This window comes from Ochotona curzoniae, unplaced genomic scaffold, assembly GCF_017591425.1.
Source record: "Ochotona curzoniae isolate NIBS_2020 unplaced genomic scaffold, NIBS_Ocur_1.0 contig_2210, whole genome shotgun sequence".
In the NCBI taxonomy this organism is placed as follows: Eukaryota; Metazoa; Chordata; class Mammalia; order Lagomorpha; family Ochotonidae; genus Ochotona; species Ochotona curzoniae.
Window position 1 is genome coordinate 2,831,627 of NW_024465369.1, and position 14,286 is coordinate 2,845,912.

The window sequence follows — 14,286 nt, forward strand, 5'->3', positions numbered from 1 at the left end:
TTCAAGTCACATAAACCAATCAGACATGAATAAAGTTTTAAAATAAATCACTTTAATATCTTTTTTCATGGGATAACAGTATTACTATAATAGTATTGCATTTTTTAAGATTTATTTTTATTTGAAAGGCCAATTTGAAAAGAGAGACATAAAGATTTTCTGTTTACTGACTTACTTCTCAAATGGCTACAACAGCTGGAATTGGGCCACTCTGAAGCCTGGAGCCCAGAGGCTCTCCTGGGTCTTGGGCCATCTTTATGCTGTTTTTCCCAGGTGATTAACAGGGAGCAGATCGAAGTTAGAGCGACCAGGATATGAATCAGTGCTCATATGGGATGCTGACACTGCAGTGAGAAGCTTAAGCTCCTGTGCCACAGCAGCAGTCTTTCTTTTCCAGATTATTCCTAACAGATTCTTAGTTTTAGCAGTTTGTATATGTCTTATCTGAAATAGTTGGGGCCAGAAGTACTTTTGATTTCAGAATTTCCTGGCTTTTGGAATATTGGCTTATACATGAAGTATCTGGAGAATGGGCTCCAAGTCTAAATATGAACGCCATTTATGTTTCATATGCACAGAATGAAGGTAGTTTTATTCAGTGTATGTAATAATGTGCATGAAACAGTTACGTGGTGTGGAACATCCTACTTGAGACATTGTATTGCCATTCAGAATGTTAGATTGTTTTTTATTATTAGATTAGTTCTGCTCAAAATGCACTGTACAAAGGCGAGATAGAAGCACATTTTATAAGTATTTTCAAATTCCCTGCTAACTACTTTTTAGTAAAAGGTTATTTGGTATTAATTGTCAGGCTCAAATTCTAAAAGTAAACTTAGTCCTCTGCTGAATTTTGTGCTCCAAGATATTATTTTAAGGATATTCACATAAGAAGTAATTTTCATCAGTGAGCTCTTGGTCATCATTGAAATCTGATTTTTTTTGTCCTTGGACATCTTGGGTCACAGGAGACTCAGGGATCTCATGAGTGGGTTTCCATTGTTATTGTTCTTCAGTTTGGGCTTGTTTGAAGGCTATGGCCTGGCTGAGACCATTCAGAGCAGGAGCTTCCCATTCATTTTCTATTTCTTCTACTTCCTCAATTTCTTCTGGCTCAGAAGTTTTTCTTCTCTTGAGGTTCATATTCTCCAAGCAGGTTTCTAGTACAAGCATAACTTAAGTATCCTCTTCCCCGCATACATAGCATTGGGTTTATCAAATCTGTGTCTTCTTCAGATGAACTTAGTGCTGTTGCATTGTTGATAGCAGTGCTTGCTTTTGTCACTCTCCCAAGTAAGGTCTCCCACATAGTTGCAGGGTCCCAAGTCTTTGGTCCATCCTCTACTGCTCTTTCATGGTATGAGCAGGGAGGTGGGTGGGAAGTGGAGGCAGCTAGGACATTAACTGGTACCCAGATGAGTTCCTGGCACCTGCGAGGTGAGGATTTAGTCATTGAGCCCTTGCTCCAGGCCTCAAGTACCATCTTAACTATGTACCTCCTAGGTACTCCTCCCTAAATCTTAGAAGTAGCCCTAAATGCAAATCTTTAAGCAGTCACAAAATTGTATGGGTTAGCAAGACCTGAGTTTTTCTATGTATACTGTAAAATTCTGCCTTAAAATGACAATGCTAACTTTTCATTATCAAATGGTTTTGTAGATGCAATCCCACAATCTATGCAGGATTTGCTTTGTATGAACAATGATTTTCCTCCAAGAGCTCATTGCCTGGTAAGATGGTATGTATAATTTTATTCAGGTATCTTTTAGTATGGGTGATAGGAAGACCCTAAAAGTTTCTCCAGATTTAATGCTTTGCTAGGATAACTCAAAGCACATGGTTATAATTACAGCAGAAATATTATAATTGCCTTCAGAATGCAAAGCAAAAATGCAAAGTCCAGAGGGAATGTAAGCGTTTAAGGGTCCTTTCCTTGTGGAGTCATACAGATGTGTTCCACTCCTTCAGCAACATGTTGTGACAGTACTTGTGAGTCATTGTCCATCAAGGAAGCTTTTAAGAGGCTTAGCCCACAAGGTGTTAAATTGGAGGCGGGTTGTATAGATAACCTTGGTATAGTATTTACCAACATTCTAGACCACCAGAGGAAAGCTAAACACTTAGACTATATTTTTTGCTTGCACAGTATAGGAACATTGAGTAACTTTGATCAGTTCAAGGTATGCTGACAACCCTCTCAAAATCCAGATTCTTAGATGCCAACAAAGAATCCATATTGCAAATAAGTTTTTCCGAGATTAGCCATCACAGGTCTGTTGTTAACTCTTCACAATCTAAGGTACCTAACTGTAACTCTGGTGACTAGCATGGAAAACTGAAATATGGGAAATTTAATATACATTTTTGGAAATTGAAATGTTGATTTATGAGGTAAATGCTCATGTAAGACATATATCACATTTAAAGTGACACCTTTTGCAATTGTACAAAGGATCTCTTTCTTTTGAAGGCGATAGTGCTAAACCATGCTTCCACTAAAACTCAGGAGACTAAGTTAGTAGAATTTTATATATTTGATTTAAATTTTCTATTATGTGAGTTTGTCTTTAGATTTTTAAAAATGAACTTTTAAAAAAGATTTGTTTATTTTTATTGGAAAGGCAGATATTCAGAGGAGAGACAGAGGGAAGAGTCTTTTATCTTGGTTTCACTCCCCAAACTGCCACAATGGCTAGGGCTGAGCCCCTCAAACATCAGGAGTTCCTTCCAGGTCTCCCACATGGATGTAGGGTCTCAAGGCTTTTGGATCATCCTCCACTGCTTTTCCAGGTCACAAGCGGGGCGCTGGATAGAAAATGGAGCATCCAGGACACAAACTGGTACCCCTATGGGATCCCGTCACTTGCAAGGGGAGGATTAGCCAATTGAACCATTGGGCCAGGCCCCCCAAAAAAGAATTTTTAAAAATAGAAGTGGGCATTTTTGGCATGGGAGTGGGGGAGATCAAATACTAACATTTTGTTCATTTTTTTAAAAAAAAAAAAAAAACACTGTAGTATCATTTAATGCTGCCTCCACTAAATGCAAACCTGGTCCACAAGTCTTCAAACTCCTTGGCAACTGGTCTGGTGATGCCAGAACCTTTAGCTGAGCTTTTGTTGTTTACTGTGACCCTTTCATTATCTTCAAAATAAGGGAACACACTATCTTTCCTCTGGACTGACTACTGCTGGATGTACCTTTTCTGAGCTCTCATTTGCTTCTTGACTGTGGCCATTACCATTTCAGCCACATCAGCAGTGGGAAGTCTGGTCAGCTGTCCTTTGATCTGCTTCACAGAGATTTTTGGCTCCTGTGTAGTCAACACAATCGATTATAATGCCTACCAAAACAGCCAGAGAAATCTGGAATTTAGTACCAGGTGACCTATAATGTCCTCAATTTGACATAATGGATTACAGGAAAGGATAGAAGGGGTTTAGCAGACAGACAAAAAAAAAAAAAGATGAATTTTATTTGTTTGAAAGGCAAGAGTTGCAGAGAGGCAGGGGGCACTGGAGATTTGGTCTTCAGTCTACTGATTCACTCCCCACATGGCCACAATGTTGGAACTGGACCAGGCTGAAGCCAGAAGCTTTATCCAGGTCACCTAAATAGGTGCAGGAACCCAAGCACTTGGGTCATCCTCCTTTGCTTTTCCAAGAACAATCCAGCAAAGGAGCTGGATTGGAAGTGGAGCAACTTGGTCAAAAACTCTGCTACAGTTTTACATGCTACACTACAGTGCCAAAAGGAAAATTCTTAAAGTTTCCAAGGATGCAAATTACTAAGATTTCTTAGCTACTGAAAAATACCAGGCACAGAAGTTTTTACCTGTAAATATTACGTCTTAAATGACTGCTTTTTTATGTTTATGTAAAGGAAACAAATTTTCTGTATTTTACATGGAATTTTTTTAATATGAAAATTCCTACCATCCCTCCTCCTCTTTTTAGCATTCTTTTAATTTTTATGGTGACATATATGAATTTATCATCACAAGCTTAATCTTTAGGAGGTTTTTTCAAGTTTCTAAGTCATTCCACAGTTTAAGAACTGAGATACACAACAGAAAATAGGTGACCACAAGAATTTGTGAATGCTGTTTCATCAGGCAGAACCCATATTAAGTTTTGCACTGAACTGATTAAAAATTAGGAGGGTTTGAATGTTTGAAAAGAAGTAAAAGCAGATCAGATGCAACCAGGAGACCAAAGCTGCCTTTACTGCAAATTTCTTTGTTTTGAAGGAACAGAAAAATTCTTAAACGTGGAAGAGGCAGGGTTAACATCTGATCAAGCAGTTAAGATACTGGTTCTAATACCCACATCCCTTATCAAAGCCAATGTTTGATTCCTTCCTCTAGCACTTAATTCCAGCTTTCTGTCTATGTAGATGCTGGGAGACAGTTATGGCTCCGAAACTCAAATCTGCCATCCATAGGGAAGCTCAGATTTGAGTTCCTGATCCTGATTCGAGTCCTTTCTTAGAGTGGCTATTGCCATAGGCTTGCAGGGGAACAACAGGCAGGCTAACCAGAGGCTGTCCCTTGCAATACGGACTACAGTCTAAGAAGTTGGCAGCTGCAGTTTTTCTCAGTGTGAATTTTCTGTTGTGTGAAAGGTTTACCTGCATAGGTGAGTGGCATCTCTGGATGAAGCTGTGAATGCTTATGTCACCATTAGTTTAGGACATTCCACCAAGTCTCCAGAGCCACCCTCCGTAAGAACTGGTTTCAACTTTGAATGCATAGTGAAGAACCAAATGGAAATTCTAGAGTTGAAAAATATAACTGAAATAGAACTTTCATCTAATGGGCTGAAGAGCTGATCTGAGATGGTAAAAGGAAGTTGGTGAATCTGAAAGATTAACAGATATTGTCCAATACAAAGAACAGAGAAGAAAAGTTTTGGAGAAAAGTGAACAAACAGATCTGTGGGTCAGTATTCAGTTTTCCTAAGCATCCATGGAGTAGGAATGCCAGATGAAGAGAAAGAAGGTGTGAAAAGCCAGTATGAGGAAATAATGGCAGAAAACGTACTAGAGTTGATAGGAAATGTTCATGTAGGGAGCCAAGAATCTCAGTATCTCCACAGCTGCACACAGCACAGCCTTTGTGAAACCCAAAGATAGAAAATCTTGAAAAACTTACTATATTCAAGAGAATATTACAGCTGTCCTCTTCAGAAGAGTCCAGAGACCAGTGCAATAATATAATCCAAGTACTGAAAGAAAAACTTTTAACTAAGAATACTGTGCCCAGTAAAGCTATTTTTAAAAATGTAGAGATAAATGTGACATCAAATAAACAGACCCAAGAAATCTGGTTTTATAGGTAGCACTAAAGGCGACAGACAGTGACTTGGGTCCATAAGAATGAACAAATGGCATTTGGAAAGAAAGAGAATTTCTTCCTGAATACCTCTGATTTCTTATTTCCAGTATTGTTGTAGGTGCTACATATTTAAACATGGGTTAAAAAATGATTTCTTCTTTGCATTACTGCTTCACGTCTGTTTATGCATTTAAAATACATTAAAATATTTTTCTAAAATTAAAATTGTTAACACCATATTCGGTGGTATAGTTTATGATGTACTTTTTTTTGCCCATTTTAAATTCTGGTTGATTTTTTAATTTTTTAAGTTTTTATTCAAAAGGCAGATTTATAGAGAGGAGGTGAGACAGTAAGATCTTTCATCCACTGGTTCACTCCCCAAATGGCCATAACTGGCTGAGCTGAGCCAATCTGAAGCCAGGATCTTGGAGCTTCTACTGGGTTTCCCATATTGGTGCAGTGGCCTAAGAACTTGAGCTGTTGCTTTCCCCGGCCATAAGCAGGAAGCTGGATCAGAAATACAGCAACCATGACACAAACTGGTGCCTATGGGATGCCAGCACCACAGGTGGAGGATTAACTTGTCATGCTACCGCACTTGCCATTTGTGTGTGTGTCTGTGTGTTTGTTTAAGCCCTCACTAACGTTGCTATCTTGAAGGTGGACTCAAGCCTACCTATTAAAGAATGCAAATTAGTGACTTATTGATACAGTCACAATCGTAATAATAGTATAAAACATCTAATTCATAGAAGAAAGGACATTTAAGGGGGTTGATAATGGTCAGGTAGTGTTTGAGGTGAACCTTCAAAGAGTTGTTCCCTCAGGAATTGGATTGTGTATGACGACAACAGAGTGCTTATGCAAGTGGTGGAGAGACAAAACAGAGGCATAGGAGATAGAAGGTAGAATACAGGAAAATGGAGTGTATCCTTTGACTTAATATTAACAATATACATTGACACAGTTACACGTGTACGTACAGAAAGTATTGGTTATTTACAACTGTCAGTGTTATAAAATGCAGAGATTCTTTTATCCACGAACTTCTAGGAATTCGTTACAGATACATGAATATCTGTAAAAATAATATGCTTGTTGTTGCAACAGTATTAGAATGGAATCGGAGTAATGATCATTTAGCATTTGAAAAGAAGTACGGAAAATATGCTTAATCTTTCTGGTGAGCAAGATTGCTATATGGACAGATGGACTTCTCTGAAAGAGTAGCCAGGAAACTGTTGACAGTGGTTTCATACCACTGTGTGGAGGGTCGAACAGAATGATAATTACTTGTTTTGTGTTCTTTCTTCAAAGGATATTTCAAAAAAGGAAAAGTATTTTTAAAATCTTTGAAAGCTTAAAATTCAAAGCTCTGACATTATTTGATGCTGCCTGAATGTTACTAATTAAGATTTTCAACGGTAGGTGGTTGGAGGCAAGATGAGATGAAATAAGTTTTTGTCATGTAAACAAAAAACAAATATCAAGAATTACTTTCATATTTTTATCTTTGTGGTTCTTTGAAAAGTTTCTTGAGAATGTTCATAAAATTAAATATTCTTAACTATATATCTCCAGAGATTAAAATAAACTTATGAAGGAGTAATACTTTTAAAAAATATTTTCATTTACATAAATGACTGAGAAGGAATTTTTGGCTAGTGGTTCAATCTTTGGTTAGGGTGTGTCTGTCCCACATTGGAGGACCTGGGCTGGTCCTTGGCTCTCACTGCTGATGGGACCTTCCTGCTAAAGCAGATTGTGGGAAACTGCGACAGTTCCTCAGGCAGATATGTTCTTGCCATACCGGCGTTATGGATTCAGTTCTTGGCCTCCGTCTTTGACCTTTGCCTAGTTTGGGGCACAGTCCTGCCCTTGCAGGCATTTGGGGAGTGTATTCTTTCCCTCATTTTCAGAGTGACTGAGTGAGTATATGTGTGTGTGTGTGTGTGCCTGCCTTTTAGAAAAAACAAAAACAAAAGCCTGAAAGTGAATTGATGATTGGATAGGAGAGGCTCTTTTAGTAGACAAAACTACCCACTTGCCTGTACATATTTTACAAATATATTTGTACCTGATTTTTGGCTTTACTTGACAACATAACTAAATGACAGGTTTCCTTGTTAATATAGATGCTATAGCAGGAGTTAAGTTGTTTTCTCATAGTTGTGTAACTCTTACCTAACATGTATATAAGAATTCAAGAATTCCTTAGGCTATTAAGTAAGTTATATTCTTACAGATATGTATCCTCAGTGATAGTTATTTTCTTACCGTTTGGGGATTGTAAGACTTTACTCTCCCAGTTTGATGGACTCAAGGTGTCAGCTGATTAAAGCAAAATTTCAGTGCTTGCTTTTATTTTGCAGACATTATCTTTGAAGGTAAAACAGTTACTTAACAGTCGTGATTTTAGCAAATGCTTCTAATTTTTAGCAAATGCTTCTAATCTGTATTATAGAATGGAGCAGGTGAGTGAATGATGAAACTGCTTTGAAAAATAAATTTAGAAGGTTATGGGTTCAGTGGCCATTAAAAGAAACACCTGTATTTCAGACTTTGGCTTGCTAAATTTCCTGAACAGAAGTTTGTTCATATTTTCACTGAGTGGGTTTCTAGGTCCTGCAGTTTCCCCTGTTTAATGTAGTGATTTCTTTTTCAAGGTACGGGCTGCGTGAATTTGTGGTGATTGCCCCTGCAGCACACAGTGATGCCGTTCTCAGTGAGTCAAAGTGCAACCTTCTTCTCAGTTCTGTTTCCATTGCTTTGGGAAACACTGGCTGGTAGGTGGACATTCATAAATTCTTATACAATTTACTAAAAGTTATTTTAATGATAATTTGTGAAGCTGCACAGTTACTGGATTTTTTTAAGCATAGCTAAGAAATTAACTCAGATTTTTTTTTTTTAAGATTTTATTTTATTGGGCCCGGCACGGTGGCGCAAGTGGTTAAAGGTCCTCGCCTTGCACGCCCGGCATCCCATATGGGCCCTGGTTCTAATCCCAGCAGCCCCGCTTCCCTTCCAGCTCCCTGCCTGTAGCCTGGGAAAGCAGTTGAGGACGGCCCAAAGCTTTGGGAACCTGCACCTGCGCGGGAGACCCAGAAGGGTCTCCTGGCTTTGGATCGACATAGTATCGGCCGTTGCGCTCACTTGGGGAGTGAATCATTGGACGGAAGATCTTCCTCTCTGTCTCTCCTCTCTGTATATCCGCCTTTCCAATGAAAAAATAATAAAAATAAATCTTTAAAAAAAATATAAAAAAAAGAGATTTTATTTTGTTTTTATTGGAAAGTCAGATATACAGAAAGGAGGAGAGACAGAGAGAAAGAGTTTCTGTCTGATGACTCACTCCCCAAGCACCCGCAACGGCTGGTGCTGAGCCAATCCGAAGCCAGGATCCAGGAACTTCCTCCAGGTTTCTCACATGGGTGCAGGGTCCCAAGGCTTTGGGCCATCCTCGGCTGCTTTCCCAGGCCACAAGCAGGGAGCCCCACAAGTGGGGCTGCCGAGACTAGAACCAACGCCCATATGGGATCCCGGGCATGCAAGGTGAGGACTTTAGTGATTACACTATCGCACCAGGCCCAACTCAAACTTTTTTATAGACTGGGATTAGGGTGTAAGAATACCATTGCTAAAACTCATGAAGATCATTTCTACAGGAATCTTTTTTTTTTTATATTGCCTGTACTTTTTATTCAAGAATTTTGTGTTCTCAGAGTTACCAGAATCACTGAATCACCAAATTCTGAACCACTGCTCAGATGATAAATAGATAATTAAAGGTTTCTATATGCCTTATGTTAGGTTTTGTCAACCAATTTATGTATGTGGGTGCTTTGTAAAGTTTGTGGGAAAATGGAATTAAAACATTGCTTATTTTGGTCCCCCAAACTCAAAATCTGTGTAATCGATGTGTAGCTCTTTCTTTTCTTTCTTTTTACAATTTATTTCTTTTACTTGAAAGTCAGTTACAGAGAGACAGACAGACGACAGACCCTGCATCTGCTGGATCATTCCCCAGATGGTTGCCAGGGCCATAGTTCAGTTTGAAGCCCTGAGTCAGAAGCTTCATTCACTTCTCCCACATGGGCAAGGGTCCCAAAGCTTTGGGCCATCCTTCACTGCTTTTCCAGGCCACAAGCTGGGCACTGAACAGAAGAAACCTGGGACTTGAACCGACACCCACATGGGATACAAGTGCCTCAGGCAGAGTTTTAGCTCACCATGCCCTGCACCATCCCCTGTTCATTATTTTTGTTTAAAAGGTTTGTTTATGGGCTTGATGCGGCAGCCTAGTGACTAAAGCCCTCACATTGCGTGTGCCGGGATTCCATTTGGATACCCATTCCTATCCCAGCTCCTTTCCTGTGGCATGACAAAGCAGCGGAGGATGGTTCAATGTCTTAGGATTCTGCACTGATATGTGCTCCTGGCTTTGGATTGACTCAGCTCCGGCCGTTGTGGATATGTGGAGAGTGAACAAGCAGATGGAAGATCTTCCTGTTTTTTTATTTAACAAGTCAGAGAAGGAAAGACAGAAAGATCTTCCGTCCGCTGGTTCACTTCCCAAGTAACCACATTTGCCAGAGCTGAGCCAATCTGAATTCAGGAGTCAGGAGCTTACTCCTGATCTCCCATGAGGGTGCAGGGTGGTTCCAAGGCTTTGGGCCATCCTTGACTGCTTTCTCAGGCCACAGGCAAGGTTCTGGATGGGAAGTGGGGCATCCAGGACACGATCTGGCACCCAAATGGGATACTGGAGCTTGCAAGGTTAGGGTTTAGGCATTGAGCCATCATGTCAGGCCCCCATGCATAGTTTATTTTAAAACAACACTTATTTCCTGTGAGCTTTATGAAAAACATTTCATATATGTATGACTTAGGGACTTTTTTGTATAAATGTGATCTTTTCATTTTAATTGGCATAAATTTTTGAAGTATCCTCATACAATTTATTTCTTTTTAAAGATCCTTTATTTCATACGTATTATTGATTTGTTTATATTGAACTCGGCTGGCAGCACTGTAAGCAGCCTGAATGACGCTTCCCTGACTCCTATAAGGCATATTACAAACCTTGCACATAGGAACCCAATGTTTTTGCTCATGGGCGATTTTGAAGGGTTGAATCATATGCAGCAGGCATGCATACGAAACCAAGAAAGGTAGCAGCATGTAGATCATGAAAAGAGTGGTTGTGAACCTGGTGCGATAGCATAGTGGTTAAAGATCTTGCCTTGCACATGCCAGGATCCCATTTGGGTGCTGGTTCTAATCCCCGCAGCCCCGCTTTCCATCCAGCTCCTTATTGGTGGCCTGGGAAAGCAGTTGAGGGCAGCCCAAAGCCTTGGGACCCTGCACCCATTTGAGAGACCTGGAAGAGCTCCTGGCTTCGGATTGGCTTAGCTCCAGCTGTTGAGGCAGCATGGGGAGAGAACCATTGTACGGAGGATCTTCCTCTCTGTCTCTCCCCCTCTGTATTTCCACCTTTCCAATAAAAAAATAAATAAATCTTAAAAAAAAAAAAAGGTGGTTGGGTCCAGCATGATAGCCTAGAGTCCAAAGTCCTCGGCTTGCACATGCTTGTATCCCATATGAGCACCGATTCTGATCTTGACAACACTGCTGCCCATCCAACTCCCTGCTTGTGGCCTGGAAAAGCAGTTGAGGATGTTCCCAAAACCTTGGGACCCTGTACCCACATGGGAGACCCAAAAGAGATTCCTGGCTTCAGATGGACACAGCTCAGTCCATTGTAGTTGCTAGGGGAGTCAATCAGTGCATGAAAGACCTTCCTCTCTGTCTGATCCTTGTTGTATATCTGACTTTCTAATAAAAGTAACATAAACCTTTTTATTAAAAAGGAGGAAAAAGAAAAGAGTTTTTTATAGCTGAAAGAAGGCAGAACAGTTTTGTCTGATTCTAGCTGGGAAAACTTGCGTAATAAGTAATTCAGATTTTTCGTGCCTATACTTGTCTAAAATGACTGAGAATACTAGTTGTATTGGTTTAGGAATTACAAATACATTTTATGTTCAGTAAATCAGGGCTAATTCTAAGTTTGAATGACAAAGTATAAAATATTATTTTGCCCTAATGTTGATTTAATTTAGTTTAGTACTTCCAATTAAGGTTTTATTATTAATGTAGAATACTAATATGATACTGATTTCATTCAGGAAAGCTTTCATTATAATGTTTCATGATTTTACCCCCCCCCTTTTTTTAAAGATTTATTTATTTATTTTATTGGAAAGATGGATATACAGAAAGGAGAGACAGGGAGAAAGATCTTCCATCCAATGGTTCACTCCCCAAGTGGGCACAAGGACTGGAACCGAGCCAGTCCGAAGCCAGGAGCCTCCTCCGTATCTCCCACATGGGTGCAGGGTCCCAAGGTCTTGGGCCGTTCTCGACGACTGCTTTCCCAGGCCACAGGCCTGGATGGGAAGCAGGACTGCCAGGATTCGAACTGGCACCCATATGGGATCCTGGCACGTTCCAGGTGAGGACCTTAACTGCTATGCTATGGCGCCTGGCCCAATTTTACCCTTTTTTTTTTTTAAAGACTTATTTATTTATTATTCTTTTAAAGATTTATTTTTATTATTTTTTCATTGGAAAGGCGGATGTACAGAGAGGAGAGACAGAGAGGAAGACCTTCCGTCCAATGATTCACTCCCCAAGTGAGCGCAACGGGCTGATACTATGCCGATCCGAAGCCAGGAACCTCTTCTGGGTCTCCCACACGGGTGCAGGTTCCCAAAGCTTTGGGCCGTCCTCGACTGCTTTCCCAGGCCACAGGCAGGGAGCTGGAAGGGAAGTGGGGCTGCCGGGATTAGAACCGGCGCCCATATGGGATGCCGGGCGTGCAAGGTGAGGACCTTTAACCACTTGTGCCACCGTGCCGTGCCGGGTCTGATTTTACCCATTTTTAAAGACCATGTTTCTACTGAAGTGCCATTAGATGATAGCCTCTTTACATTTGTTAGTGTGATAAGGAAACAGTCTCTTTGTTTTAAATACAAATCTTTATTTTTGTAGTGTTCTTTATTTAGTGCTTAGAATGTGTGAGATCTATCGAATTTGACAGAATTATTCAATGTTTAATGAAACTTTGTGTCTCTGTTTAATCATGTCCTGCAGTCAGGTGCCACTCTTTGTGCAGATTCATCACAAATGGCGAAGAATGTATGTAGGAGAATGCCAGGGTCCTGGTGTCCGTACTGATTTTGAAATGGTTCATCTTCGGAAAGTGCCATCTCAGTATACTCATTTATCAGGTCTACTGGATATCTTCAAATCAAAGATTGTGAGTTGACGCCGATGCTATCTGTCTTAGCTGGGATGCAGATGGAAATGCTGCTTGCTAGCTTTATGAGTATACAGAAAGCTTACTCTATGATATCATAATGTAACTGATTATAGGAAATCTAATAGCATAAATCACCATGTTTGCTTAAAGAAATATCTGAGTGGATTTTTTTTAGTGAACTAATGCTAAAGAAACAGTTGGGTTTTTTTTTTTTTTTTTCAATTGCTCAATCTGTTAACATTTATTGACTGTTTTTGACTCTTTGTCCATTAGTGGTAATATTGCCAGTTTTCCCAAACCGGGTGGGCTTTATGTAGCTGCTTGTTTAGTTCTGACTTCTGGAAGGTTGAGCCCTTTTGGCTCTGAATTGGCTGTTTTTTAAACTTTTGTTTGATTTGATTTTGGAGATAATTTGATGTTCTATTAACTGAGAGCCTTTCAGCTTATTGGGATGGAAAGAATAGGTCTGTGGTGGTCTATAAAAACACTAACAGAGATGTGGAGGACTTGCCTGTGCTGCTCTGGGAGAAGAATTAGGATTTAAGTTGAGGTGCTATTTGTAAGCACCCATAAAAAAAGATAATGCCAGGTAAGCAGTTAGCGGTGGTACTTTTTGACCCAAGGAAATAAGTAGCATTGAGTTGTAAGGAGGCCAGTTAAGTGAGATATTTTAAGTGCTACTGTTGATGAGTGATCAAACTTTTTTTAAAAAAAATTTTTTCCTGTTATTAAAAAAATATTAGAAAGACAGATACAGGGTGCTGGAGGTGAGGGCGTGCAGAAAGAGAAATTGTGTATCCTTTGATTCATTCCTATGTAGCCACAACAGCCAGGGCTGGGCAAAGCCAAAGCAGTCAGGAACTTCACTTATGTCTCCATATGAGTACAAGGACCCAAGCACTTGGCTTATCTTAAACTGCTTTCCCATGTGTATTAGCCAGGGGCTGGAGTGGCAATGGAACAGCTAGACATGGAACTGGTGCTCACTGGAGATTCCTGTGTTGCAGGCAGTTACTTATTATACTGTACCACAGAACCTGCTGTGAATGATCCAGTTTGATTAACAAACATTATGTGACACATTCAGTATGATACTATGTTTATATCTGTGTAGCATTCATGCCAACATGTTTGACATAAATCAGAATGTGAGGAAATGCACCTATATTTCCAAAGTGAGAGCTATTTTGCAAAGTACTGGTTGAGATTTCAAAATGTCTATATGTCACTATAGGCCAGAGGGTAGGAGTGTTTACAGGAGCCTAATGAGATCTGACAGTTAATGCCAGGCATGAATGATTAGCTATAGGATCAAAATACATATTAAGACAGGATTAGGATAGTTGGGACAATTTTAATACAGACTATGTGTTAGAAAATATCAGTGTTAAATGTCTTGGATAAAATAACTTATGGTAAAGTATGAATTACATACTAAAGTATTTAGAGGTGAGTGTCAACTTTTAAAGGTTCAGTCAAAATATTACATATCTATGTATGTATGGAATTTCATAATTGGCTTGCTGGGAGTTAGGAGTGTTTTTTACACTAAAGTAGTCCCCCTTATTTGTGAAGAATATATATGTCCCACTGTGTATGTTTGGATTGTACCAAACCATATATG

At 39.7% G+C, this 14,286-nt stretch overlaps 1 protein-coding gene across 3 annotated transcripts in view; it reads left to right on the top strand.

Annotated features, from left to right (window-relative positions):
* Positions 1–14,286, top strand: part of RAB3GAP1 (RAB3 GTPase activating protein catalytic subunit 1) — a 91,213-nt gene that overhangs the window by 32,737 nt on the left and 44,190 nt on the right. For all 3 annotated transcript variants that reach the window (XM_040971497.1, XM_040971498.1, XM_040971499.1), the window contains exons 5-7: positions 1,660–1,738; positions 8,005–8,124; positions 12,494–12,659. In XM_040971497.1, coding sequence (XP_040827431.1) covers positions 1,660–1,738; positions 8,005–8,124; positions 12,494–12,659 — 365 coding nt within the window. The remainder of the gene's footprint in view (positions 1–1,659; positions 1,739–8,004; positions 8,125–12,493; positions 12,660–14,286) is intronic.